Genomic DNA, 27,254 nt, shown 5'->3' with positions numbered 1-27,254 from the left:
AAGATAAAATGGGTTTTAGATTATTTTTTAAAAAAGTATTAATAGAGGTATTTTTATTTTAATAAAAAAATTTACGGTTATTTTTTGCCTTTTTACTAGACGGAAAGGGGACATTGACATTTTCTTGTAATTTGAGGGTGACACTAGTTTAAGATGATATTAACAATGGTGTGGTAATTTGAAAGGATATGTATAATTTTTTCTAGGTTAGTTTCTAAAATTTGAAAAATTAAATGGAAATAATCCGTGATGTTGGAGGAAATTAAAAGTTATCATATAATTAAGCACAAAATCTATATTTTGAGATACTTTATAATTTTTTGTAAAAAAAAAAAAAAAAAAAAAAAAAAAAAGTAAAAAGAGTTTCTTATTTGCAGAACTTACATCTTTCTCCCTTTCCTTCTCTTTTTATCTTTCTCTCGCTCTCTCTCGCGCCTCCCCAAAGCGACCAGGTCTTCTCTCCCTCTTGTTCTCTCCGTCTTTCTTTTTCTCTGAGTCGTTTTATATATTCGTATAAGTATATGGGTGTTATATATGTCTGTATGTGTGAGATATTTATTTTTTCTTTTTGTGTGGGATTTGTGCAGGTGGGGAATTCACAGAGGAAGATCTGATGTACTTGCCAGTGGATCTCAACTATACACAAGATCATGATGGCCCTTGAAATTACAGGTTTTTATTTCTTTTTTTCTTTGTTTATCATTAATTTTTGGTTGTTGATCTGGCGGTTACTAGTTCGATTCCCGCGTTTCAGTGTTATTCTGATTTTTTGATCGGTATGATTTAGTTCTTGTAGAATGGTGTTTGAATGAACATGGCTTCTTTGTTTGATTGTGTCTTATATATAGATTTTGTTTAAGAATTATTAGTATTTGTTTGAGAAAAGGAATGGGTCATAGTTTCACTGTTGGGATAATAATTGTTGATGGTGGGAATGTGATCAATAATTGTGATATGGGTTCTGAATTTTGAGGTGGCAGGAGCAAATTTAAGTCAGTTTCGGGTTTAAAGTTACAAGCTTTTAGCTTCAGTGTATACTGGAGTGGGCTATGAGAGGTTTATTCTAATGCTGAATTGAGATGTGGAAGCAATAGGGTATCAAGTTTTTTTGTTAATCGAGAATGTGAAATTCAAATACCCAATTCACTGTGCTGTGTCCTTGGAAAATTTTTAAATCAGGGCATTGTAATCAAACAATTGGCATGCATGAGGCTAGCAGAAGCTGCTTCTAGTATGGAGTTTGTGAAGCCCCTATTACATATTGTGCCCTTGCCATTTTTATTGTCGGTCTATAACAACTATCTAGCACTTGTTTCGGGTTAGCTCCTGGAAGTGCCAGTTTAAATTGACAGGAAAATGTCACACTTGATGCATTGAGATGAGGGTTTATGACTAAAGAAATGATTTTGAACCTTGATAGAGTGAAACAGAAATTTTGATGGACCAATTCAGACTGTTTAGATACGTGATCGTGTTCTGTTGAGTTCAGTTTAGCTGATGGACAGATTCAATATGTGTCAAATTATTGATCTAGTGATCCCTTTTGAAGCTTTTACTAGAGGGATTTGCTTTTATACATTTTATTTTCGCTTATTTTCTCTCTTTTTTTTTCTTTTTTTTTTTTTTTAAAAAAAATTTCTTTTTTTCTTTCAATAAGAAATTTATTGAGAGATAAGGGTGTGGAACTCATGTAACACGGGAAGTATACAAGAGAAAAGCCAAGTTTAGAGGAAATTTGAAATGTAATGAGTTTATAAAATTGGGAAAAGAGGAAAGATTGCATAAAAAGGTCCTTTTCTTTTGCTTGCCAGATATCTTGAATTCATTTTTAGCATCCTTTTTGTCATGGCACTACATGCTTTTCTAGCATTTTCGATGGAAAAGTTGACATAAAGTTGTGAGTTCCTCGTTTGTGCTTTGCTAATTTTTCTTACAGGAAAAGTTTGATCTGGTAACACTTTTATATTTGTAATTATATAAAAAATGGGTTAGTTATGGATGGTGCTCATGAAAAATCAACATTCAATGAATAATGTGTTTGTCGCTTCTCAATTTTACTGCAGAAACTATGCAAAGGAACTGTGAGGCATCCTTTAAATGCCTCCAGAGCCAGGGAGTGCCTTACAATCTGCAGTGTAATGGGAATTCTATAGATGGCTTTACAGAGCTGAAAGATGAAATAAGTACTCACCATGGCGGGGATGTTGAACCAGACCGACCATTGGGTAGTGAGTTTCCTGAGCCACCTAATGATTTTTACAACAAAACCACCTACCAACATGATTTTGGCACCTGGTCGACTTTCCATTTTGACCCTCAAAAGGTGCAGCAGTGCCAAATAAATGCTTTTGAGAGCCAGCTTTATCCATTTCCTGTGGAGAATCGGTTTCAATATGTTCCATTTAATATGGTTGCTCAAGGTCATCCGTATGATTTCCAATTTCAAGATTTTCAGTATTTTGTGGTCATAGACTTTGAGGCTACCTGTGAGAAGGATAGAACTCCCAACCCACAAGAGATAATCGAGTTTCCATCTGTTATTGTGAGTAGTGTAACTGGCCAGCTGGAAGCGTGTTTTCAGACATATGTGCGGCCAACATGCAATCAGCTCCTGAGTGATTTCTGCAAGGGTCTTACTGGTATCCAGCAAATTCAGGTTTGTTCAGAACTCGGTTTACCTATACTCGTAGAAAGGAAATGTTAAATGTGGGGTGGCCAGTTGCAGTATGCCACTGATGTCGTAATCGTAGTCAAGAAGTGGGCTCCAACTTCTTCCCTATGAAGACTTGTTCTGTGGAAACAACAGGATAGACAAGCATATGCTTTTCTTTGAGAGACCTTTATTTTTATTTATTTTTTTAATTTCAGCAACTCATACATTTCTAGTTATCCTAATTAGGATGTTGGCCGATATTTCTGTGACATGAGCAATCTTTGATATTGTCAATTTTACTTGCTTTACAGTTTATGAAGGAAATTTCTACTTCAAACTGGTACAGCTATGTTTGTTTGTCTCCGAGTTGTGGATTTTTGAAATCTGGAGATATGACAGATAGTTAAACCCATGATAGAGTCCTGAGGAAAACATTCTTATTGGAAGTGATTATTTATGTTTTAGATCCCTGTCCTTTACTTTCCATTTACTGTTTTGGTACTTTGAGTTAAAGATGGATGATCAGACCACCTGAGCAGCCAATATTGGTGGTACCAACTTTAGGTTATGATATTTTTCCAATAATGATATAGCTCATGATATGTGAATTAAATCTTTATTTGTTGGTCTATAATTAGATAATGGAGGAAGATAAAGAGACTTCATGACCAAAGTTGAGATTTGTTATTCCATAAGAACATTGAAGAGTTGTGTGTGCGCGTGTTGAATTCAGCTGAGACTTGTTTTTCTTTTTTCTTTTTTTAGCAGTCCCACTGGAGCTGTTGGCTCAACTGTTCTAAAGTTCGTCAGATGTGGGCTGTTTCCCTCACTGATGCTTCGGTGTTCTCAGAAAATAAGAGAGTGATAGAGAATAGGTTTAGTGGATGACAATAGTGAGTCATAGAGAATAGGTAAAGATATGATTTTTTTGTCTACTCATTTTTATTATTCCACTCTGATGTGTCATTCTCTTATTGGAGGACACAAATGATTTGGTTTGTCCCAAATTCAGAAGTTATTTTCAAATATATAGACTTAACATTTTCTATGAAATCCAAGTACGAAACAAGAAATACTACTCAACTCAACTTAGCTCCCAACTCATTGGGCTCAGCTGTAAGTAAATTAGTCAAATAATATGGAGGAGTAACTAAACAAGTCTGATAGGAAAGGACAATGGATTGAATTTGGGTCATAATTACTGGGAGAAGTATCTGGATACTGCTGAAACTAATGGAATGTGTGACTAAATGATGGATGAAATGAAGACTTGTTTGAGATGAGAACAATACTATTTACTGTACTGTATTATAAATTATTTATAATTATGGCTCTTAATGTTCAATTTTATGTCATCTAAACAATTGGTAATGTTGGGTTTTACTTTGTTCTTACAATATTGTCTGGTGCCAGGTTGACAGAGGTGTTACTCTAAGTGAGGCTCTCCTTAGGCATGATAAATGGCTTGAGAAGAAGGGGATTAAGAATACCAACTTCGCTGTAGTGACATGGTCGAATTGGGATTGTCGGGTTATGCTGGAATCTGAGTGTCGATTCAAGAAGATTAGAAAGCCCCCTTATTTTAACCGGTACATAATCAGATAATGCAAGCATTGTTAATTTGAACTATTACATCTGGATGTGATCTAATCTAATTTCTGTATCGGTCTCCTTTTCTTAGATGGATCAACTTGAAGGTTCCTTTTCATGAGGTATTTGGTGGTGTGAGGTGCAATCTTAAGGAGGCGGTTGAGATGGCTGGTTTGGTATGGCAGGGCCGTGCTCACTGTGGCCTGGATGATGCCAAAAACACTGCTCGCTTACTTGCACTTCTCATGCACAAGGGTTTTAAATTCTCCATTACGAACTCTCTGATGTGTCAGACTACTGACCATTCATTGATGTGGAAGCAGTCCCCAGAGCTTCCGTCCTTTTCTCCTCGTCAACCACAGAAACTGAAGGATATGCATGCTCCTGTATTCCACTTTCACCCTTATTGTTTCTGTGGGGTGCAGAGCAGCAGAGGGATGGTCCGGAAACCAGGGCCGAAGCTAGGAAGCATTTTCTTTGGGTGTGGGAACTGGACTGCTGCTAGAGGAGCCCTCTGCCATTACTTTGAATGGGTTTCTCCCTGACTGGGAGTATGAGAAGATTTCTCTTAATCTCTCATGGTCGTATCCTAAGTTTTCTAAAAGTACCTTCTGTAAAAAAAAAAAAAAAAAAAAAGAAAAAAAGAAGGGATAAAAGTAGTGGGTTGTCTCCTAGTGGAAGAATGTATGCCTACAGAGTCCATTTAAGTAGTTGGTTCAATTGCTTAGTAGTGTGTCTGCTAAAGACCCAAGTAGTCTTCTAAGGAAAGGGAGCTCCAACCTGTAAAGCTGACTTATTGTTGACTGGAGAACAATTGGGAATGTGAGGAATGGGTAGCTAGGATGGTGCTTTTACATGCTCAGGCATGCTAAGTTTATCTTAAATAATTTGTGAGATAGGTACACTTATCTTAATGCCATTTCTAATGGGAATCAGTAGATCTGCTTGGCCTGGTTTGCTGCATTTGTATAGCTTCCTATTGCTGCTGTTTTCTCTTGGTTGTCTTCTCATGGATCCAAATTGTTTGTTTCCCCCCTTAATGCTTTCCGTCAGTAATGGTAGCCTTGTTGTGTGGTTTTCATGATGAATTAAGCAGCTAAGTGCTGTTCCCTTCTATTTGATCTCCAGTGTCCCTGTCCTTTGCACATTCGGAAGCTTTGATTTTAGGTTTCAGGTGCCTAATTTTGAAAAATTAAAACAAGTTATTGGCGTACCTAATATATGGTTCTTGTGACCCTAGAATCTAGGGTGGTACTTCAATAGTTTCAAAAAAAAAAATTCAGAGTGGGCATTGGTTCGAATTCCGTTGTAGATATTTTCTAGTGTAAGCTAACATGTGTGTCACTAATGTTCTATTAAGACTGAGTTAGGCTATGACTTAAAGCATGTTTAGGATTGGGTTTGAGAAATAAAGTTTTGAAGTCAAAAACAATTTTTTTGGTAAAAACTTTATTTTTAAGCTTATGTCAAAAGTGTATTTTGGTTATTTTAAAAGTATTTTTTATCAAATAAGTCAGCTTTTTGTTTGACACAACTTTTTATGTATGTTCTTTTTAAGCTTTCTAACGCCATTCTAACATGCTCTTAATTGAACTTGAGAGAACACCATTTTTCCTGTGCAGTATATGCACGTACTATTATAGTTATACTCAAGAAAATTGCAATAGTCATGGAAGTTCAAGGGCGTTAAGGCAAGTTTTCCTTATATATATGTCACATTGCCTAATAATTTCCTTTGGTGTAGCAATCCCATCATCATCCCGTATCTATCTACATATGTGTTTCTCACATAAGTAGATACATATGAGATGATGATGGGATATGTGTTTCACACATAAGTAGATATATACAAGATGATGATGGGATTGTTACACTGAAATTAGTAGGCGATGTGACATATATTTAAGGGGAACTTGCCTTAAAGCTTTTAAACTTCTACCATTTTTGCAATTTATCTCATAAAGTTTGAAAAACTTTCAATTTAACGAAAAAACCCTAACTGAATGATGACAGAAGTTTAATACAATAAATTGAGAGTTTTTAAACTTTAGGAAGTAATTGCAAAAGTGATAAAAGTTCAGAGGCGACAAGTTTCCATTATATATATGTCACTTAGCCTAATAATTTCCTTTGGTGTAGCAATTCCATCATCATCGATCCCGTATCTACATATGTGAGAAAAAAAAAAGAGAAATGAAAATACATGAAATATTTTCAAATCAAGGAATATTCTAACAAAATAATATGATAATGATTTGGAATGGAACCCTAAGGATCTGTAAAGTCAATGTGGCTTCCCTTCCACAATAAGGCCCTGTCATAATTTTTAGATGAACCTTCGATCAGCTCAGCCTCCATAGACTAGGAAAACAAATTAATAACAATAATATTTTTGTAATTTTGGTTCAGCTTAGTTCGAGTGTGAGATTGCATTTTTTTATTTTTTTGTACGCAACAACCAGACTTTGCTCACCCACCATCATACATTTTTTTTTTTTTAAAAAAAAAATAAATTTTATTATTATAACTAATTCAATCTTATTAAACAGTGCAAAGAGAGAACTCGAATACATGAGAGACACTCAACTAGGGGAAAAATAAAAATATTAAATCTATTTTGATGAAAGCTTTAATATCTTGAAAATTTTGCCGATCTATTTTGATGAAAGAAGCCCTGATTCCTAAATGGAAGAGTCATCTTACATCACAAAAACTTAGATTCGGATTCTAGTGTTAGAACGCCTAAATCGTATTCTGATTTTATATGAATGCTAGAGAAAAATAAAAATTTTAAATCTGTACCACAAGACACTTCACACAACCGTTCAAAAAGTGATTTAGCTAGACGTTACTAGGATAATTAGAATAACAACACCATCTAGGACATACTTTACTTGCTATAGGTAGAATTATCTTTAGATTTTTTTTTTTTTTTTAAAAAAAAGATATCAAGAGAATGGTTTCAATAGCTCAATAGACCATGGTTACAAGATTTCAAGAGATAATGGCTATTAAAAGATCTCAAGAGAGAATGGTTATAAGATATCAAGAAAGAGCCTGATATTTGAATCTTGTGCGAACAACCAAGTTTTGCAAGTCCATCTTCATCTTCTCCATTCAGGATACAACAGGAACTCCGTAACATAATAGGCATTGTTCCAATCACAACTTTCTGCAAGAAAAGCTTAGTATAATATCCAAATACATCTCACCAAATTCAACTTTACAGATTTACATTCGTCTCAAGGACTACCGCTCCAGCTGAATGGGAAGGATCTCTTCGCGTGTGCTCTACCTCGACGATAATGCGGGCAGAATACCTTAAATTCGTACAATATCAACGTAACACAAGTCAAACTATTAGTCATCAATTTCTAAATAGTTGTGTGAATTACATTAGATTTGGGTTCGAGCTGTGATATATGTAATATTTATAGCACATATTGCACACTTGCACACATGAAACACATACCAAAAAAGGAAAGGAAAAGAAGAGAAGAAACAAAAAAAAAACATGCATCTATCAACAAACATCTCAACATATGACAAACAAAATCCAACCCAGTAGTAGCAGATACCTCATTGTTTCAATAAAGATGTCCCAGTGTTCATAAGAAATATAAACCTAGACTGAATCCACTAACCAAAAAGTTTTATGAGTACTCAGAAAAATTCCTAATAAATATTTCATATTATTCACCAACCTTTTCACAAGATTCCAACATCGAAAATGGCGCACTCTATCTCTGTGGGCTTTTTTAAGGAGTCATCCATGATGGAGGATAAGAGGAGTTGCGATGGGTCTCCGAATTTGGCTGCGAATGACGGCAGGAATCAGGATCTAGGGCAATTTCTCTAAAATTGCTAGTAACCAATTTTGAAAATCAAAGTGCTCGAGAGGGGTGGTTCTGTTGTAGGATTCAAAACAAAATTAAAGAATATTATGTTTTATATAATCCTTGTTGTCAGTTGGCTGGCGTGGAGTCTGTCACTAGGCAAGCCAAATGGCGTGGAGCCTGTGTGGTGCAGTTGGTTACTTGGTTATCAAGTTAGTCTCAGATTTCAGGAGTTTGTGTGGTGCAGTTGGTTACTAGGTTATCAAGTTAGTCTAAGATTTCAATTTCGAACCCAGGCTCAAACATTCCTTTCTCTAAGGAAAGCAGTTTTTTTGAAAATATACACGTTGAAACGTCGTCGTCCAAAGCTAAATATGCTATCACCCCACTCCGAGTTCCGAATCGTATGGTTTGGTACTGGTGGCTTGGTTAGGATAAAATGTGGGGCGGTACACAATAACGATGGTGGGGAGGCATTTTGGATGAGTTCTAATCCATGGTAGTTGGTGTTTTTTCTACATGTATGTCTGTGGAAGGGGTGTAAAACCGGGAAATCAGGTACCAATCGGTAACCGAGTAACCGGTTTTGAAACTAGTTGGAGAAAACCGGTAACTGAGTACCCGGTTCCGGTTAACCGAGTATATAAAATAATATATTTTTAATTTTTTTAGGGCATTTTTAAACATTGAATTTTTATGGCATTTGTATATATTGGATTTTAAGGGCAATTTTAAACAATGAAGTTTTATGACTTTTTAAACATTGGATATTTAATTTCTTAGGCCAAAAAAGCCAAAAACAATGATTTTTTTAGGATTTTTTGGGATCTTTTAATTTTTTTTTGGACAATCACAACAAAGCCCAACTTATTGGAAAAAAAAAAATGCTAATTGTGTTTTTAAAAAAATGAGCAAAAAATTGTTAAATTAAGCACAAAAATTAGACCCAATACCTAAAATAAGTTCAAAAATTAGATCCAATACCTAAAATAAGCCCAAAATGAATTTATTATTATTAATTTTTTTAAACCGGTTACCCGGTTTGGATAATCGGGTACCAACTGGAACCGGCTGGTTATTGTATAACCGGGTACCTGATTCCGATTTCGGTTTTCTAAAATAAAAAAACTGGGTACCCCGATTCTGGTGTTGACTAATAACCGAGATCGAGTTGACACCCCTAATCTATAGTGGTGGTTTGAGTGGGTATGTCTAACCAAGTGGCGCTCTATTTCGCTGCTAACAGATGGGGAATTGATAGATAAAGAAAAGATGAACGCTGATGTTTAAACCGATCAATCAATAAAAGAAAAAATTTCTTGGATCGATAAGCTTTTTGAATCTAAGAAATTTATTTCATAACTATATCATAATACTAATGTGATAGTCTCAATCAACTATTGAATCAGTATTTATTAAAAAAAAAATATCCAGGGCTGAGTTCGTACTACTATATCAACATTATAAAATAAAAATATAATATATAGCATTTCTTAAAAAGAAAAAAGAAAAAACAAAACAAAATGAGTCGTGATTTATTTAAGTAATGAAAATTGAGAAATATTATATATACTTTCAAATTCTTACTTCCTCGTCATGAAAAATACTATTGAATTTTTAACGAGTTAATATGTTTATTTCATTATTTCACATCAATGTAACTTTCATTTTCACACTTAAAATTACAAATGACATTTCTCATAAAAATTATGGTCGGGATTCGCTTGTTGCACAAGAGGTAAAACGTGGATTTCATATGACATTTTCTTTGTAAGCAAAAGGTAGAGAGAGAGCTTGAATAATCTCTTCTATCAAAAAAACCAAGTTCAAATTAGTGCATTTTACATCTGTTTCCCGAGCAAACACACTATGAATCCGACTATTTACATTCTATGCCTCCAACAGGGAGCAACCGAAGGAAAAAATTAAAATTAAAAAAATTAAAAAATTAAAAAGTAAAATATAATATATATATATAAAAAAAAAAAATTACAAATTTCAATGATATTGAATGTGAATAATAGGGGTGAAAATACAGTTGCAGTTAGCGGTTTTAGCCAGCGGTTAGTGGCTAAAACCGCTAACTGCAACCGCCTAGGCGGTTAGTAACGGCCTCCACTAACCGCTAGGCGGTTAACCGCATCCGAATAACCGTTGTTTTACTAACCACTTTTTTTTGGGCCTTTTATTGAGCTTTTTTTTTTGCCGGTTTTGGGCTCACTTTAAACATTTTCTTTTTCCTTTTCATGGCCATTTTAGCATTAAAAATTGATATATATCAAAATCCTTGTTGGTCACCTTTCTACTAATCTACACAACATATAATACAAATAAAATTACAACAATTCTTGTAAATCATCACTTCACTTGTAGTCTTGTACACAACATACAAATAAATATATATATATATATAAAATAAAACTATATATATATATTTAAAAGAAAGCGGTTAGCGGTTAGCCATTAGCAAAGCGGTTTGCGATTCTAGATTTTCGCCCTAGTTAATAATGTAATCGTCAAACTTAACTAAGACTACCAAAAAAAAAAATACAAAAACTAAAAAAACTTAAAAAACTAAAAAAACTAAAAGCGAAATGCCAAAAGGAGGAGGGACGATTGAGTATTCCACATCGTCAATAATAATAATAATAATAGTAATAATAATAATAATAATAAAGCTATTACTAGTTTGAAGGCTTGTAGTTGTAGCATAATTAGTTGGGTCAAGATAAAGTAGAGTGAGCACCTAAGATATGTTACATCTTAATTATCACAGGATTGAGCCTGCACGTCACACAGTCGCTTTTTTAATTAATAAGTAATTTGCCCCAAAAGAAGGGAGAAATAAATATTCGAACTAGTTGAAGTAAAGTGCTAATTATCAAAACAGTTTCAGAAAAATAAACAATGAAACAACAGTCATATACTCAGCCTCACCTGATATTTATCAATGCTATATGCTCTGTACCTCCACAAAGGTTATTTTTATTTTTATTTTTTTTAGCGAAAAAAGGTTATGGCGGATGAAATTTTCCTAGGAATTATAAGGGGTAATGATGCGAATATCTTCCTTAACCAATTACTCGGTGACCTATATTGTTCAAACAGTTTGTCGGCCACTGGCTTGGAAAGCCAAAAAATAGCAGAAATGCATTGTTTGGTTAATTTCAAGGAAAGGGAATTCGATTCAATTTAAGAAGGGGAGCCAATGAAATCTTTCATTATATCTCTTTTCTTTTACAATTTTTTTTTTTTAAAAAAAAAAAATCTCTTCTTTGTTACAATGTGTTCAAGGCAATTTCAATGATCAAAAGTCCCCCCCCCCCTCTCTCTCTCTCTCTCTCTCTCTCCTCTTTTTCCTTATATTTCCTTCCTACCTCTAATCCTTGAGATTCAGATCCCTCTTTTTTAGGACATTGACACGTGTCTTATAGAGATTGGGAAAGGGACGGTCTTGAATAATTCCATTTGTCCTTCGTACCGTTGGCATGGCTCTCATGTTGATAATAAATAACGGGGTGAAAATTTGACAGAATCCTACTGTAAGGTGACAGCTTATTTTCCTTGATTGGACACCCGCTTTCACTTGTAGTGAGGACTTGTGAACTTTACTTGCGGACCTGAAGGTAACGATGGACTTTGTTGAGGGACTCGTAGCGTACGGGCCAGGGGGAATCAAACTCATTGTACTTGCTGATTTAACCGTCGTTGATGGACCTTGATTTCGAAGGTTTGTTCTGGGAGAGGATGTGCATCGGGGACGTAGCTTGTTCAAGGGATTTGACATGTGTAGCTTTGAAGTTTCGGGGCTGATATTTACAATTACAAGCCACTAGACCGCTTTGATAGCTCCAACGCGGGCCTTGGTTATGGGCCTTTGGGAGCATTTGACATGCGTACCCGAGACCTATGCTTGCTTGGAGGTGGCTAGGTTTGGCGGTTACTAGGCCGGAGCCAAACCTTGACCCAATAGTTACCCCCTTAATTCTCTCATTCGTTTGCTTCTTGTTAAAAATGATAGGACGCGAGAATTTAATGACCTTGGAATTCGTTTTACTCATTTCAAATTTCCTTCATTGCGAATTAAGCGCGCCTTTTGACATTGAGTACCATCCCTCATTAAATGCATTAGTACGTGTAGACCACTCCTACGGGATGTCCGCTACGTGTCCCAAATGACGCTTGGATATTCGACATGAAAATCCATGTTGGGTTTGACAAACCTTGTCCTCGCAAAGGGAAAAGTTTTTTGCTTCTAGCGTGATAAGCAACTAAAGGTCTTGAGGATGTTCGGGGAAAAAAAGTGACACCCTGTTCACTGCTAGATGCTGTTATTCCTCTTAATTTCATTCAAAATGGAATGGTTCTTATTCAGCAAAATTTTAGTCTCTATCTCAACCTAAATTTTTTAGTCTCCATTTCACTTGAAATGGAATGGCTTTAATTGAAAAGGTTGTTCATAATTGAAAATTGTGAAGCGAAAGACAAAGAGTCCAACCAGGCTCAAGATTACGGTGTGAGCAGCCCTTGTCATTATTATTATTATTATTATTATTTTATTATTATGAGAAAAAGATAAGCTGAAAAGACCAATTATAGCTATTTCACCTGAGCGTCACCATAGCCCTTGATAGTTAACTTCCGAGTAATTGACGAAGTGACTGAAGAATACTACAATAAGCTAAAAACAAATTTTATTAGATTAGTGAATCAAAAGCAACTACATTTTTTTTCCGAGCTCCGTACCTAACTTACATAAGCACACGGGGGTTTGTGGCGGCATTCTGTACTAAACAACCGCACGTACAAGACCCCTTTGTCACAAGCTTAACAAGTATAGATTTAAATGTGGAGAATCAGAGTAATTAGAATTTACATGCAGGGACACTGCCCGTGGAATTATGAGTCTGGTTGCTCAGACTTCACTGGTGCACCTGATGAGGATGCACAACTCCCATTTTGAAGGTAGAGGCTATTGGCCACCATAGAATCACTAACCAAGCCAACGTCAACATCATCAAAGTTTAACGTTCCTCTGAGCTTTCGGGTACTGAAGAAAAAACGAATGCAGATGAGCATATGGTTGATGTAGCACAGAAGGATAAGGTTTTCCTCAAACCTAAGAAGTTGGAAGGCATATAGAAAAAGCATACCCATTCAAGCGGTTATTGATGGCGCTCAGGTCTTTTGAAGGGCTCTGATATGCATGAGTACTCTCTCCAACGCAAGCATAGTAGCTTTTTGAGCTATGTGAGATTAAAGCATCCATCTGTAGATGTAATTCAAATTTTAATCTCAATATATGGAACTGATAAGTCCAAGGATGCATAGCTACTAAGAACAGAGCACTTCAGCAATTCAACTTCCTTTGATGTCAAGTTTATGCGTTGAGATCACATTCACTACATCATTATAATCATAATCCTTTTTGGGTAAGAATCATCATCACAATCACCAAAAGGAAGTTGGAGATCATATTGACCCAAAAGAAATAAGTGAAGTTATCCCTGTTAGCATACCAAGTTGCATGCAAAGAACAGTGAAGGTCAAATAAAATGAGGCCCAATTGACCATGGTCTATTAAGAAACAGTAACATGGTCTTCTTCAAATGGGGAAATGCAGGGCTACAGAAGCAACCATGTTCCTGAATGATTCACAATTACTTATGGCCTACCCCTGAAAGAAACCATACTCTCTTTTTGAGGGGACAACACTGAAACAGGGAAACCTCGAGAGGGCCCAATCCAGGATACCACATGCACTACGAAAACAAAACTTCACTAAACAGATACAGACAGCTCCAGAACCTAAGCATATATGGTCGAGGAAAAATGCAGTAAAAGAGCAATGCTCATTTCTTCACACAGCACAAATTGATCAAGGATCAATAATTTAAAAGTAAATTATGCCCTTTGAGGGGGCTAAGGTCACAAGGCAGCAACATGAAGAATAATACTTTCTTCATATGCCTTTCGTCCTTTGCTCTAGCAGGCTTGTCAACATGTGAGGTCGACTAATTTGAAAAAGAAGAGAACAAAACAAAGGAGCAAAGCGTCCAAATACAAATACTAAAGAAATATACAAGTACCTTAGATGATCGCAACGGAGAGACGTATACATTGTGTGCTGCTGATACTTTCTTTGGCGACATATCGGGGAGACTTGGAAAAGGAGATATTTTAGGTGATCCAGGACATTGAGCTAACCAGCCCGGAAAGACAAAAGAAGCATATCAGGTAATGGCTAGCAGGACGGCAATTGCAAAGGACTCCAAATTACATATAAATTTGAAACAATAGCATACCATCATTATTATTGTTGACTTCAGGAACTCGGTTAGTTTTTATAGTTGTTCCAGCAGGGCCGAGCTCAACCAGCAGTGACTTTACAGCAGGAATAAATATTACATTGTAAAATGTAATGATATCAACATGTTCCTGTGCTGTTCTCTGTTTCCAAAACATTCAGAGCGTTAAAACTTATCTAGAAAACCAACAGTTAAACAGAGATTAGGCGACATACTCCATTGCGCCGTGCTGATGGCCAATCAACAAACACACTGCGGAAAACTTGTGGTTTACATTGTGGTTGCTTCCTATAATTGTAAATAATTTCCCTAAAGGTCAGGGTTAGTTGAGATATCTGCAGGCCAGAACATAGCGAGTAAGAAAAAAGGAAAATGATTGAAAAGCAGCCCAAAAACTCTCACAAGTTGATCGAAGCAAACCTTTGCAACTCCATAGAAACAACAAAGGATGATTTGGTCAATGTGGCGGTTAAAAAATAGAGACGTCCGCTGACTTAGTATTTGTTGACAAAGACAGTAGACATTCTCCCTAATCTGCTGAGATAGTTGTAGCCTTTCAACCATACCACTGATTCTGACAGCAGCCAACTTGGTAATCTAGGAAGCACAAGTACACGATAAGTACTGTTAATGAAACTAAAAAGACAAACTACAGTCGAGGAATTGATTCTTAACTAAATACAGAAAGTGAGGCCAGGTGGCAAATCCACAAGTACGACTCATGACAGGAACAGATGATTACTGTTTTACTTCGTTTGTTCAACTATAAAAATGGTACATTTTTAAACACAGACACAGCACAATAGCACAAAAGCATTACAGGATACATTCCGCCTTTAGAGTGTCTCTACAGGACAGGGAGACAAATTGCCTCCAAAACCTTGGACATATCCATGATACACCCAACAGGAAAGTTCTCTTAGACTCTTGAGTTAATATCAAGTGACAATTTTCATCGTAAGTGTGCCTAATACCTTGCTAAAGAATATATTGATTCCAGTTTCTGCACATGTCTCTCCTCCACCACCCGGATTTGGCCGAGTTGGGCTGCACACATGAATATCAAATGCAGAACCCCTAGTTATAGAATAGCCATAGAATAAACTGACGTAAAGACCAAAAAGTACATTCACCACTTCCTACAAGAAAAGACAAAAAAATTCACCATTTCCTGCTCACATCTACATCAAATAGTACCTAGCAAACGCAGACTGCAAAGGAGGTGGCGGCAGCTTTGATTTAAGGTTACTGAAGGCCAGGAGGCGATCCTTGACTGGTGATGCAAAGGAATTCCTCTCTACCAATACACTTCGATAATCTGTGCAGAGTCTCTTTGGAGACTTGATATCCCCATTCTGACCTGAATAAAAATAGTAAAAATACAGTATATATGTTAATTAAAAATCAAACTAATATTTTATTTAAACAAAATGAAGGTATTCCAACTACTTCAATGAATGCCCAGACATAGTTTAGATTGGAAGTAAGGCATAAACATTATGCACTGCAAAGAGTTTAAAGCTAGATTTGCAACTACTTTGCACACTCGATAAAAGTTTTAGACAAAAGCAAAGAAACCACTACCTGGTGAAGTCTCATGCTTCTGCAAAGAAGGCACGGGGGGCACCCCTCCACAAGAAAATTTAATGTGTGTGGCAATTGCATCTAAAGATGGCATTGGTTCTGCCAGTAATCCAAGACGATTTATTTCTGCAGAGAGAGTAGGCCTTGCAACTATCAAAGAATTATACATAGAGGAACCCTTTTCCCATACCATGCTCTCCAAAAGTCGTTCTTCCAATGAATTCAAATGTCGCCTCAATTCTCTCGGGAGAGATTCCTCATGTCTAATGAAACTCTCTATGACCTTGCTAAGATCAAAAGCTGTAATGCCAGTCCTCTCTAACACCGCGGGAAACAACATTGTGACAGTCTTATGTGTTGCCAGAACTAGTTCGGCAGAACAGGCAAGCATACATCTGTGGAACCTCTCATTAGTTAACAAAGAGGTCAAATTAGTTGCATGCAATATTTGGGCCTCTGCTCTACACATTGCTTCCAATACCCTATAATATAACTTGAGTGCTTCAAGTTTTCGTTGTTCTGCCCAGATGTTGTCCTTAAGGTTTGCATTTTGCAAATTTCCAGTCACACAACGTTCTCCAAGACCACTATTTGGAAATATAGCCTGCAGTATTATATGTGCCCTGCGTATTACATCATCAGTTACATCCCTATCACATGATGCCAGGAAACGCTCCAGCTCTGCTGAGGGTTTTGATGGAAGTGGAGAAATGACAGTCCGAAGCCACTTTGCAGTTGTCATTGCGGTGCTCACAGGTGTAGCTGCCACCTTTGAATTAGAACCACCAAGAATTCCATTTGCATGAGATGCAGGAGAGCGCTGGGGAGAGAGTGGACTTGTAATTGTCTTAGCTGGTGATGCTATCGAATCAAATTTCCTCTGTAGAAAACAGAAGAAATATCACTACTGAACTATTTTTCCACTACACAAAAGAGAAGCAGTGAAAAATATATGCACAACTACATTAATTTTAAACAACGTAGTCCATTGAAAACATACCTTGACACCAGTTGTGTTCAGAGCACCTCCAGACAAGCTTTCTGAACCAAGTATGCTGTCCTCATCATTAATGAACACCCTCTCATCCAGCTCACCCTTGCTACGAATTGCATCACCATAATCCTTTTCCAAAATATCTAAACTGGATGACAAAGATGAGTCCTCCAGTAGATCTTCAAAATATGTCAAACCATCTGCATGAGTATCAGAATTTCAGAAGTGTAACTAAATGAACCTCTATACCCTAAATTACAAAATCCATAGCTATAAACATATACGTTATGTGTAGGAAAATTTTCAATAACCTGCATCGATGTTCTCCATGTTTTCACCCCTACACTCAGATGCTGGGTGTGGCGTTTTCTTCAAAATATCTGCTATTAAATTATTCGCCTTTTCCATTGTTTCCCTCAACTCATCTTCTGAGGTGTTATGCATGTTGCAAAGTGATGCAAGGATGTCCATACATTTCCCTTCTTTCATAACTGAACCATAACTCAAAAAAATCAGTGCAGAATGAAGAATGCCAAAATCTAACCCCTTCCCAGAAATTTTAAGAAGGAATAAAGAAGGGATCAAATTGCAGAAGGCAATGAGTAATTGAAAAAAAACAAAAAAAGTACCTCCTTTTCCTGGGAAGAAAAAGAAGAAATATTCTAATAAAATCTAGAAAAATAGCAAAAGAAATTTACCAAAGCGAGACTCATGGAGCTTGAAATTTCTGAAGCGAACAGGAACATGAATAATTAAGATAGCCTGTCACAGATTTCAGTAAGCAGTAAGAAAACATTCTTATCAAAACGCGTAGAGGGGCGCAACCTTGTTCTTCACTTTACTACTACACAATTTTCTAAAAGGACAAAGGAAAAAGTGTAGCCGAAAGAACATTATCAATGCGGCATGATATAACAATTCTTCAAGTTTTCAGTTTATTCTACAAATTCTACACTTGCGGCAATGAACATTCCTATTCATTTAAAAAAGATGAAAAACACAACCAGACCACCATCCCAGTGCTTTATTAGGCAATGGAATTGAGTAATGCAGGAATGGAACTCACCAATATGGAAACCAAACCATTTGTGCAAGTAACCAAGTCCATAAAACGGCTGAATACATGTGCACGAAGTGCCAAAAACAGCAACCATCCAAACCGATGGTAGTCTGAGACATAACCAGCAGTAGCAACAGCCAACTGATTATCAGTTTTTGCATCACTTGTCAAGAAGAACTCCCGGTATGCACGTAAGTAGTACCTTGTACCATTAATGTATAAGATTATGATGCCATTTATATAAAAACTAGAAAAATAATCGAGAGAAAGTAATGAAAATGCAGTTGCTTACAGCAACATAAGAAAGTTTCACTATATACACAATGAAAATTCAAATGTGACATCAGAATCATATGGTAAATTTTTTTTACAAGTATAATCACATTGATCAGTAGATATGATAAATAATATGGACTATAATATACATTCTATTTAGTCTAAAAATGCAGATCTCCCTTGCTTGAGCAACGTCAATATAACCTTCTCCATTGAATCACATTAAGAATAAAACACCACAACTAAAGAGCTATCTAGTCCCCTCCATAGAATGTCTAGAGCTCTCATAATAACAACCGGTCTTCACCACCCCGCATTTACCTCAGATAGATTTTAGTAATCTATGACACATTGACTAGGAGTGACAGAAATATCTTAATATTAATAAAAATAAATAAATAAATAAAAATCCAATCACTGAACTGAAAATATAGCATTTGACAAGCTCACATGGCAAAACAAGATTATACCACCAACCCTAATATTTGCAAGAAATTTCGAATCATAATACAAATCAAAAACTATATCCAGAGCTATCTAGTTCCCTCCACACTACTTCAGCACACACCTTTTTTTCCCTTAAAAAAAGATTATGTAATGTACTCAATGGAAGATACCATTTGTTTTTCCTCAAATAGTTGATAATGCATCAAATACTAAAGACGTCTTTAAAAAAAAGATATGAAAGAAAGGACACTCACTTGCTAAGAAGACTCATGTGCACAAAATTGGCCTGCAACTCCTTAGCCTGATTGGAGAACAATGAATGCAAAACCATGAAACAAACTCAAAAAAAAAAAAAAAAAAGAAACTGTACAGAAATAGACGCATATTGACACAGCCCTCTTAAAATATAAACATAATTCTCTGTCACATTAATACCTCAAGTCTGTTCTCCCAATCTGCACCATATAGATCACTCAAAATTGGACCAGCCTTAACAAGAAACTGTGGAAGCTCCTTGAAGAACTCCACAAGGCTGCAAAACACAAAATAAGAAGACAATAATAAACAGAAAAGAAAGAAAGCAATCAATCACCGGGAAAAATAATTAAAAAGTGAAAAAGGAAATCTGCAAGACTGGAAACATACTTCAGCTTTGCAACTCTCAATATCTGGCACAAGGTAACCCCATTCTCATCACACCCTTGCTGCTCACTATCTCCATTCTTCTCGCTTAGCCTTTTCACAGAATATAGAACAAACGCAAACCAAAACCTAAATGCTTCATCAGGCTGCAACAGACATACACCATTTGATTAGCTCACATAACAGTCTTTCTTTCTCCCAATTTCCACATGAACAGGAGAAAAGAGAGCAACAAAATGTACCACTCCATTTCCAATAGCCGAAATATTTGTCAGTAGAAGGTGTTTAGTATCATTGAACAGCTTCATAGCTTTTGAACAAGTGTTCTCATCCAATGACAATCCATTCTGTCATCAAAACCCACATTTAATTCACAGAAACCCGTCTTTTGGAAAATAAGACAAACCAAAAATGTGCACTAGAACTAAGAACAATTAATAAAAATTTAAATAACATTGATAATAAGGAGCAAAAGGATAAAAAACAAAACCTTGCAGAACTCATTGAATCGAGCTTCAGGTGAGTCCACACTGAAGCTACCGAGATGGGAATTGTCGGTTGTTGCATCCATAGGATTAGCATCTTCCATCTTCACCAGTGAAGATGGACTCATCCAAACCCTAGGAGATCCAATCTAAGCCAATGATGCACTAAAATCAAACCTAAAAACCAAAGAATTGCTCATTTCAGTTTACAGTTGCCGCAAACATAGATTTTTAGAACACAAGATTAAATTTCTTTGAATCAATCTGAACCCCAAAACCCTGAAACTCAAACTCACAAAACAATTTCTGAAAAAAGAACTAAGGTACGGTTGAATTAGCATATAGAAAGCACTTTTTTTTGCTTTCTCCACCCAAGAAAAAAAAAATAAAGAGAATTTCACTTCCAAATTATTAAAAAAAAAAAATAGCAATTAGGGCATGATTTCTTCAAATAATTCACATTAACGAGCAATTAGCGAAGCGAACAACGACAAAATACCAAACTGATATCTCAAAAACACTAAAAAAAATTAAATAAAGATTGAAAAATAAAAAGAAAAAAGCTTACGACTTTTGTTAGATCTCTCTTCCTGATCTCAACACAATAACCCTACAGATCCAGCCAAGAAGAAACCCCACGAAACGACGGTGTTTTCGTCAGATCGAAAACGAAATCGCAGAAACCTTTTGAGCTCTCAACCCTATGTTTCTCTCTTTCTCTCTCTCAAACACTCTTCTATTGGGACTCTTTTTGGGGGAAAACCCTCCGTGTGGTCGCGCGGGAAAAACAGCATGGGCATGTGCATATAACCATCATCATGGCCATGCCGTACGCATATACATGCATGGAGGGCCAATCGGGGTGCGACACGTCGTAGAGGGTAGGTTCTTTTTTTACCGCCAAAATCTCCTGCCGTTACGGGTTTCGCTGATACGAAGCCGGACGTTAGTGCCGATTAACGGTACACTGACGGAAGGCCGTCAACCCCTTTCGGCCTCGGTAAATGCAAATCTGGGCCCAGCCCACACGTGTGTGAGAGAGAGCTTTGGGCCCACTGGATTGGTGTCTTTATCCGCGGCCATTTGTCGTTTTGTTCGGGGGTGTAAAGAGTTGTGATTTGGAAAAATAAACATAACCAAATCTGAAGAAATTAAAAAATAAATAAATAAATAAAAACTCTTTTTACTTTACCTTTTTGGTTTCACTCGAAGCTGAGTCTCCTCCACTGGTTCCGCCATTGCTCCACCACCGATGGTCTTTGTGATTTTGATTCCCATAAACATAATTTTGTTGGTTTTTACGTTTTCATTATAGGAATTTAATGGGCTTGGATAGTTTTTTTCTTTTGTGAGTAATTTTGTGGTTTTTTTTTACTGTGTTCGATCTTAGGGCGTGAATCTTGAAAATATTGTGGCGTTTGGAAAATTAATTTGCATTTGATTTTTTGTTAGTTGGAATTTTAGTTGAGGTATCAGAAAATATGTAGCTTTCGGAAATCTTTCGGTTTATTGCCACTTCGTGGTTTTGGAGTAGATTGTTTTGCGTATTTTTCTGGAGAAGCAGCGGCTGTGCCGTCGGAGCAGCAATGGGGTGGGATTTCTCTTGAATGGGGAAAGCGTCTTTGTCGACTGGTTTTGAGAAGAACGAAAAATAATTCAGTGTTTTCGTTTTCTTTTGGTTTGGTGAGATAAGCTTAGGTGTTTGTTATCTATTGGAGGGCACAAAAGTGTGGGTTTGTGCCACAACCTCACAGAAGCAGCTCTCCTCCGTCGTACTCCGCTTCACTGCCTGGAGCTTAATCAAACAACAGACTCCAACTACCAACGGTCACATGCGACCAGATCTGTGAGTTTCTCTTTCTTTCTGTCTCTCATCTTTTCAATTTTCTTAGTAACCAAACAGCTCTTTCTGTTTTTTTTTTTTTTTTTGTCCTTTTTAGGTTTCTGTATATTATATAATTTATGAACATTTTTTCGATGTAAAGCATTCGTTTTGGGAAATTATGAAATTTACAGACATGGTGATTATGAAATGGCTTAAATAAGTTGATATGTTTCCTAAACTGTGAAGTGCCTGAATAGATGTAATTGTCACGGAGCTTTATATCGTTTTGGAAATGATTATAATCTATTCAATGCCACATGATATTAAGTAATGACTGAAGGGAGTGTGAATTTCCCGTCAAATATCAGTCACTTGTGTTAACTCAAAATTTAAATTAATAGGAAATGATGAATTTATTCATTTAATTAATATTTTAGTACTCTTTTGAAATGGGTTTAGATTATTTCTTAATATATGGAACCCAACATATGGAATAATTTTATTTGAATGGGAAGTATAATGTAAAGTCAGGGTTTGAAGTTTGGACCTTTTGCTATGATATTAAGTTAAATTACCAGATATCCAAGAACTGATTTTAATTTTTAAGTGATTCTAACAGCTTGTATGATATTGAACCTTTTACATAATATTTTTGAGCTAAATTTATTCTATATTTGTTTTCTCTCAGCAATGACTTCAGTAGGCGTTCGTTCACTGCTTCTATTCTCTGCACTTTTTCGTGTCATTCTGATTGTATATGGAGAATGGCAAGATAGCCATATGGAGGTTAGATACACGGATGTTGATTACGTCGTCTTTTCTGATGCTGCTTCTTTAATGGCTTCGGGGGATTCTCCTTATAAAAGAACAACGTATCGGTACTCTCCCTTGCTCGCTTTTCTGCTGATTCCAAATTCAATCATTCATCGCTCATGGGGGAAATTTCTCTTCTCAGCTTCAGGTATGGAACATTTTTCATACATATAATCTCCTTATGGTATTTTTGTTTTTTGGTTGAGTAATGCTTCTCATGTTCCTCTTGTTTCCCTCCAAAATTGATGTGGCTTTTAAAATCATAATTGGATCAAAATTCAATAATCATCTATCACAAATTCAATGGTGATTTTAAAGCTACATCAGTTTTAGAGGGACACAAGAGGGATATAAGGAGGACTTCTAGCATTACTAGAATTATATATAAGTGGTTGTTAGAGAGTATTGATTTGTAGTGGCACTTACGTGTTTGTTCTGAATGTTCCTTGATGTTTGTTTCCATCTATAAGAAAATGTATGTAAGATGAAATTATGGGGTTATTCATTACATCCGTAAGGGAATTTCTTTATTCTGTTTGTCTCATTTACATGCTCTCCTTCACATTGTTACTTGAGAAAATATCTTCCATTGAAAGTTCATGTACTATCAAAATGCATTTCAACACCACTCTGTCATCCCTCTTTGGAATCATATAATTTTGGCCACAGAGTGAAAAGGAAAATAAAATAAGGAAAAGCAGGAGCATAATCGTAGTTTGTATTTCTGTTGACAAGAGAAGGAAAAAGAAAAAACGAGGAAAAAAGAAGGGAAAAACAGATTGGGCTGGTCTAATGTTCCATGCAAAAAATATACACGTGATAACCAAACATCCAAATCAAGTGACATGTTCCATGCAAAATATATGCATTAAGTTATCTCTAGGTATCACATAATTGGGTGTGTCAGAATATTAGTTAAATAATTAAATTCACCTCTACTATTTTGTGGTTGCTTGATAGTCATTAGTTCTTAGGATGTTCAGGTCCCATTTCATGAGTTATCACTGTTAGGTGGCGTGGAGCAACACTGATTTTTTTTTCCTAAAAAAAAGTATGCTTAGAACATATGTTATGTGCGCAAATGCCCTTTTGTTGGTTTTGAATTTTTTGTCTTTTAGATATTAGTGTGGTATTACTCACTGATTTGTTTGTCCCGGTATTGTATGAAATAGAGACTGGTGAAAGGGCTTTTTTGAATTTCATACTAACCTATATGTTTACTATGGTCACATTGCAGATTTACTTGTGGGCTTGTTTATCCAATCTATTTTAAAGCTACGTAGGGTGCCTGACAAACTATGCACCTTTTCTGTAATGGTATGGCTCCTCAATCCATTTACCTTCACCATTGGAACCCGTGGGAACTGTGAGCCCATTGTTTGTGCCATGATTTTGTGGATCATTATCTGTCTTATGAATGGTATATTTCTACTTCCATGTTAGCTTTTTAAATAGACAGGATTGCATTTTTTTTACTTCAAATATGCCTGACTGTTCACTTTCTTAATTTATTTGTGTTGACAGCTGAAAAGTGGGTCTATGAAGATCTCCACTTACTTCTCTGTTTGTCACCAAAATATGACCAAATAAAAGGCTGTCAATTGCAAGAAACAAGTTATCTCAATATGTCCTAGAATGAGAAATTGGTCTCTGAAAAAAGTTGTCTGGTTTAAATGCTTAAACATCTCTTAGACTCCCCCCCTTTTCTTTCCATTTTGTTTCGCTAAACACCATTTAGAGAATTAGCAGTTTTAAGCTTGTAAACTGAAGTTAGCCATGCATGTAGTTACTGCTTCTCGGATTCTAATTAGTCAATTTAAGATTTAGGACCCATTAGATATTTTTGGAGACTGCTAGGATTAACCTCCTTTAGTTGCTTGAGTGTTTAGGATGAGAAGTGGCCCTTTTCTGTTCAGCAAGAATTTCTGATGGAGAGCCTACCTGAATCTCAAAAGCCTTAATGTGCATAATTGTTTGAAAACTTGTAGTATCTTTGGTTGGGAGGAAAGAGGGTGGAAAGGAAGGAGGAGAAGGGAAAAGTAAGGGAGGAAAAGCTCTTTCTACCGTTTGGTTGACTGGAGGGAAGAGATAGGATGTAAACAGAGTTACTTTCCACCTGGGCTGACAATTTTGTTTCCCTCCTGATTGGACGGAAGGTAGGAAAGAGTCATCATTGGCTGCAATTACTTTTAACCTATAGCTTTTCTATTTCTTAAACACACATGCATGTTGTACAAGTGAATAAACTTGAAATGCTGTTCTTTCTTTTCTCTTCTCTTAGGAACCAAACAAAAGAAATAAACATTTCCCTGCCATTTTCTTCCCTTTTCCTTTCCTTTCCCTTATCCCTTACCCCTTTTCTTTCTCTTCCCTTTCCCCTTTTGTAACCATACATATTGTTAGTGTGGGGGTGGTTAAAGTGGGGAAGCTTCATTCTACCCGGATTCTTTTTCTTTATATCAGAATGAGTATAAGTCCTCTAAATAGTTATTTGGCATTTTGTTTAATTTATGGATCAAATAAAGTTTTATCTTCATGTACCTACGTGGTTCTATACATTTCCATCTTACTCTTGATGGTCCAACGTTTTCTGGTTTACAGGTAACGTGTTACAAGCTGCATTTTGGTATGGGCTTGTTGTCCATTTTCGAATTTATCCTATCATCTATGCACTTCCTATTATCTTGGTTCTTGATCCACACATCTTCCAATCTGGTCAGAAGCCAGTCCTTAGTTATTGGACTGCTGGTCAAGGAAAGACAACACAAAGTAGTACAGATGTGACTTATCACTGCACTATGTGGACTGTATTGAGGAAAATATTTACAAGACAGAGAATTATGTTTGGCTTGGTATCTGGCATTGTTTTCCTCTCTTTTACTGGTTTTTTCTTCTACTTATATGGGCGGGCATTCTTACACGAGGCACTGCTGTACCATCTTACTCGTACAGATCCAAGACACAACTTCTCTATCTATTTCTATCACATATATCTCCATTATGAACAGAAGATTTCAGTGGTAGAAAAGCTTATCTCTTTTTTGCCTCAGTTCATGGTGCAGCTGGTTCTTATTTTCTGCTTTGCGCAGGACCTCCCATTCTGTTTTTTTGTGCAGACAGTGGCATTTGTAGCATTCAATAAGGTATGTTACTTTCTAACTAAATGTTTCAATTTTTTGGTGGAACCTACAGTACTTTTTTATCTATACTTTTGGAATTGCCGAGGCCACCTAGTATTTGCCTTGCCTGAAAATAATCTTTCAAGGATATATAAGCATGATAAAGTTGCAGACTACAACTACTCTACCTATCTATGTGCCGTTTATTTGGTTTCTGAAAACTTATCTTTCTATCATCTAAAAGAGAGCTCCTTCAAGACTTCAAGTCTCATATATGATCTTTCATACATTTGTTGAATATATTTCTTTTACAGGTAATTACAGCACAGTACTTTGTGTGGTTCTTTTGCTTGTTGCCTCTGATACTGCCATGGAGCAATATGAAGCTTAAATGGGAAGGCATATGCTGCATATTTGTATGGATGGGAGCTCAAATCCATTGGTTGATGTGGGGCTATATGCTTGAATTCAGAGGCAAGAATGTCTTCCTACAGCTTTGGATGGCAAGCTTGGTGTTTCTGGCTGCCAATACTTTTGTTCTCATCATGATTATCCGCCGTCACCGACACTCTCCGGTGTTTAAAGGGGTAGAGCATACAAGTTCCAAAAATGCAATAAAACTTGAGTGAGGAACATAGCCCCATGAGTGATGAAACTTGAGGAGCTTTCTTCATCACGGTTTTGCCATTGTCATGTTATTTTGGAAACTCTGTGGTGTTGAGCAATTTCTTTGCTATTATTGCTTTGGGAATTTGTAAACAATGTTTTATCATATATGTCCCAAGAGGTATTTATGGGATAGTATACTTTTTTCTTCTTAGATAAGTAATTGGCCCTACGAGGAGGAAAAACAGGAGATTCAAATCAGTAGGCGTGTTCCTAATTGATTGGGCTATCTTATGGGACATATACTTGATCCAACCCCATTCATGCATTCTTGATTGGGGCAACTAGCATGGTCGATTGATTATTGGTGAATCAAGCATGCCATTGGGATTAATATGATGAAACATGTAAAAGACCATTTAAAATAAATGAAAAATAAAAAGAAATCGGCAATCAAGTTCTCTTGATTGGTGTCTTTGTATATTTCTTGTATACTTGAATTGTGCCCCTTTTAAGATGATAAGAATGTCATTGGGATGGACATGGCTTTTAAATAGAAGAAGAGGCAGGGTGTGATGCAATGCTTCACAAACAGCATCAAATGTAGCCAATTCTCACACATGAGGTCTAAATAATCTCCCCCTCCCACAGGAAAAAATAAAAATAAAAACAAGGCATAAGATAACAAAATATAAAATATAAAATATCATTTTTAATGTTTTGGTTTAAATTTTTTGGTTTTCTTTTAGAAACTTTTAATAATATTTTTGTTATTTTGAGAGCGGAATAAAGACGTTGCAACCTCAATGGTTGTATTGAGAGATAAAGCGGTTATGAAGTTTTTATCAATATAGTACATTAATATAAATAGTTAAACATAAATCTAGTTCAAAAGTCTAAGCTAATAGGCTAAAGTTTACTTAGGTATATTAAGTACTATTTTCTTTTATAATTTTTCAATGTGAGACTCGACACTTATAAGTGCACTCACAACTAGTAGAATAATCTCCTTAAAA

General features: G+C 36.1%; 3 protein-coding genes across 3 annotated transcripts; 2 read left to right on the top strand and 1 right to left on the bottom strand.

Moving 5' to 3' along the window:
• Positions 1-374: 374 nt before the first annotated feature.
• LOC132190596 (uncharacterized) lies at positions 375-5,206 on the top strand. The gene is made up of 5 exons (XM_059605635.1): positions 375-452; positions 588-672; positions 2,064-2,656; positions 4,067-4,242; positions 4,335-5,206. The coding sequence occupies exons 2-5, from the start codon at positions 651-653 to the stop codon at positions 4,786-4,788; spliced, it is 1,245 nt and encodes a 414-aa protein (XP_059461618.1). The 5' UTR covers positions 375-452; positions 588-650; the 3' UTR covers positions 4,789-5,206.
• A 7,550-nt stretch (positions 5,207-12,756) lies between these two features.
• On the bottom strand, positions 12,757-20,634 carry LOC132185708 (retinoblastoma-related protein). Its single transcript, XM_059599483.1, has 19 exons — positions 20,444-20,634; positions 19,881-20,052; positions 19,633-19,737; positions 19,394-19,536; positions 19,184-19,280; positions 19,003-19,049; positions 18,032-18,227; positions 17,664-17,727; positions 17,277-17,456; positions 16,972-17,165; positions 15,972-16,851; positions 15,585-15,747; positions 15,362-15,434; positions 14,808-14,984; positions 14,603-14,722; positions 14,385-14,529; positions 14,169-14,281; positions 13,233-13,348; positions 12,757-13,129 (listed from the first exon to the last, which is right to left on the bottom strand). Exons 2-19 carry the CDS (start codon positions 20,001-20,003, stop codon positions 12,979-12,981), a joined length of 3,087 nt encoding a protein of 1,028 aa, XP_059455466.1. The 5' UTR covers positions 20,004-20,052; positions 20,444-20,634; the 3' UTR covers positions 12,757-12,978.
• Positions 20,635-21,036: 402 nt separating this feature from the next.
• On the top strand, positions 21,037-26,433 carry LOC132167139 (GPI mannosyltransferase 1). Its single transcript, XM_059578040.1, has 5 exons — positions 21,037-21,721; positions 22,389-22,661; positions 23,751-23,933; positions 25,115-25,656; positions 25,947-26,433. The coding sequence occupies exons 2-5, from the start codon at positions 22,391-22,393 to the stop codon at positions 26,259-26,261; spliced, it is 1,311 nt and encodes a 436-aa protein (XP_059434023.1). The 5' UTR covers positions 21,037-21,721; positions 22,389-22,390; the 3' UTR covers positions 26,262-26,433.
• Positions 26,434-27,254: the final 821 nt, after the last annotated feature.

This window comes from Corylus avellana, chromosome ca1 (genome assembly GCF_901000735.1).
Source record: "Corylus avellana chromosome ca1, CavTom2PMs-1.0".
Classification (NCBI taxonomy): Eukaryota; Viridiplantae; Streptophyta; class Magnoliopsida; order Fagales; family Betulaceae; genus Corylus; species Corylus avellana.
Note: the sequence above shows the minus strand (reverse complement) of the source record. Positions and strands in the feature narration are given on the sequence as shown.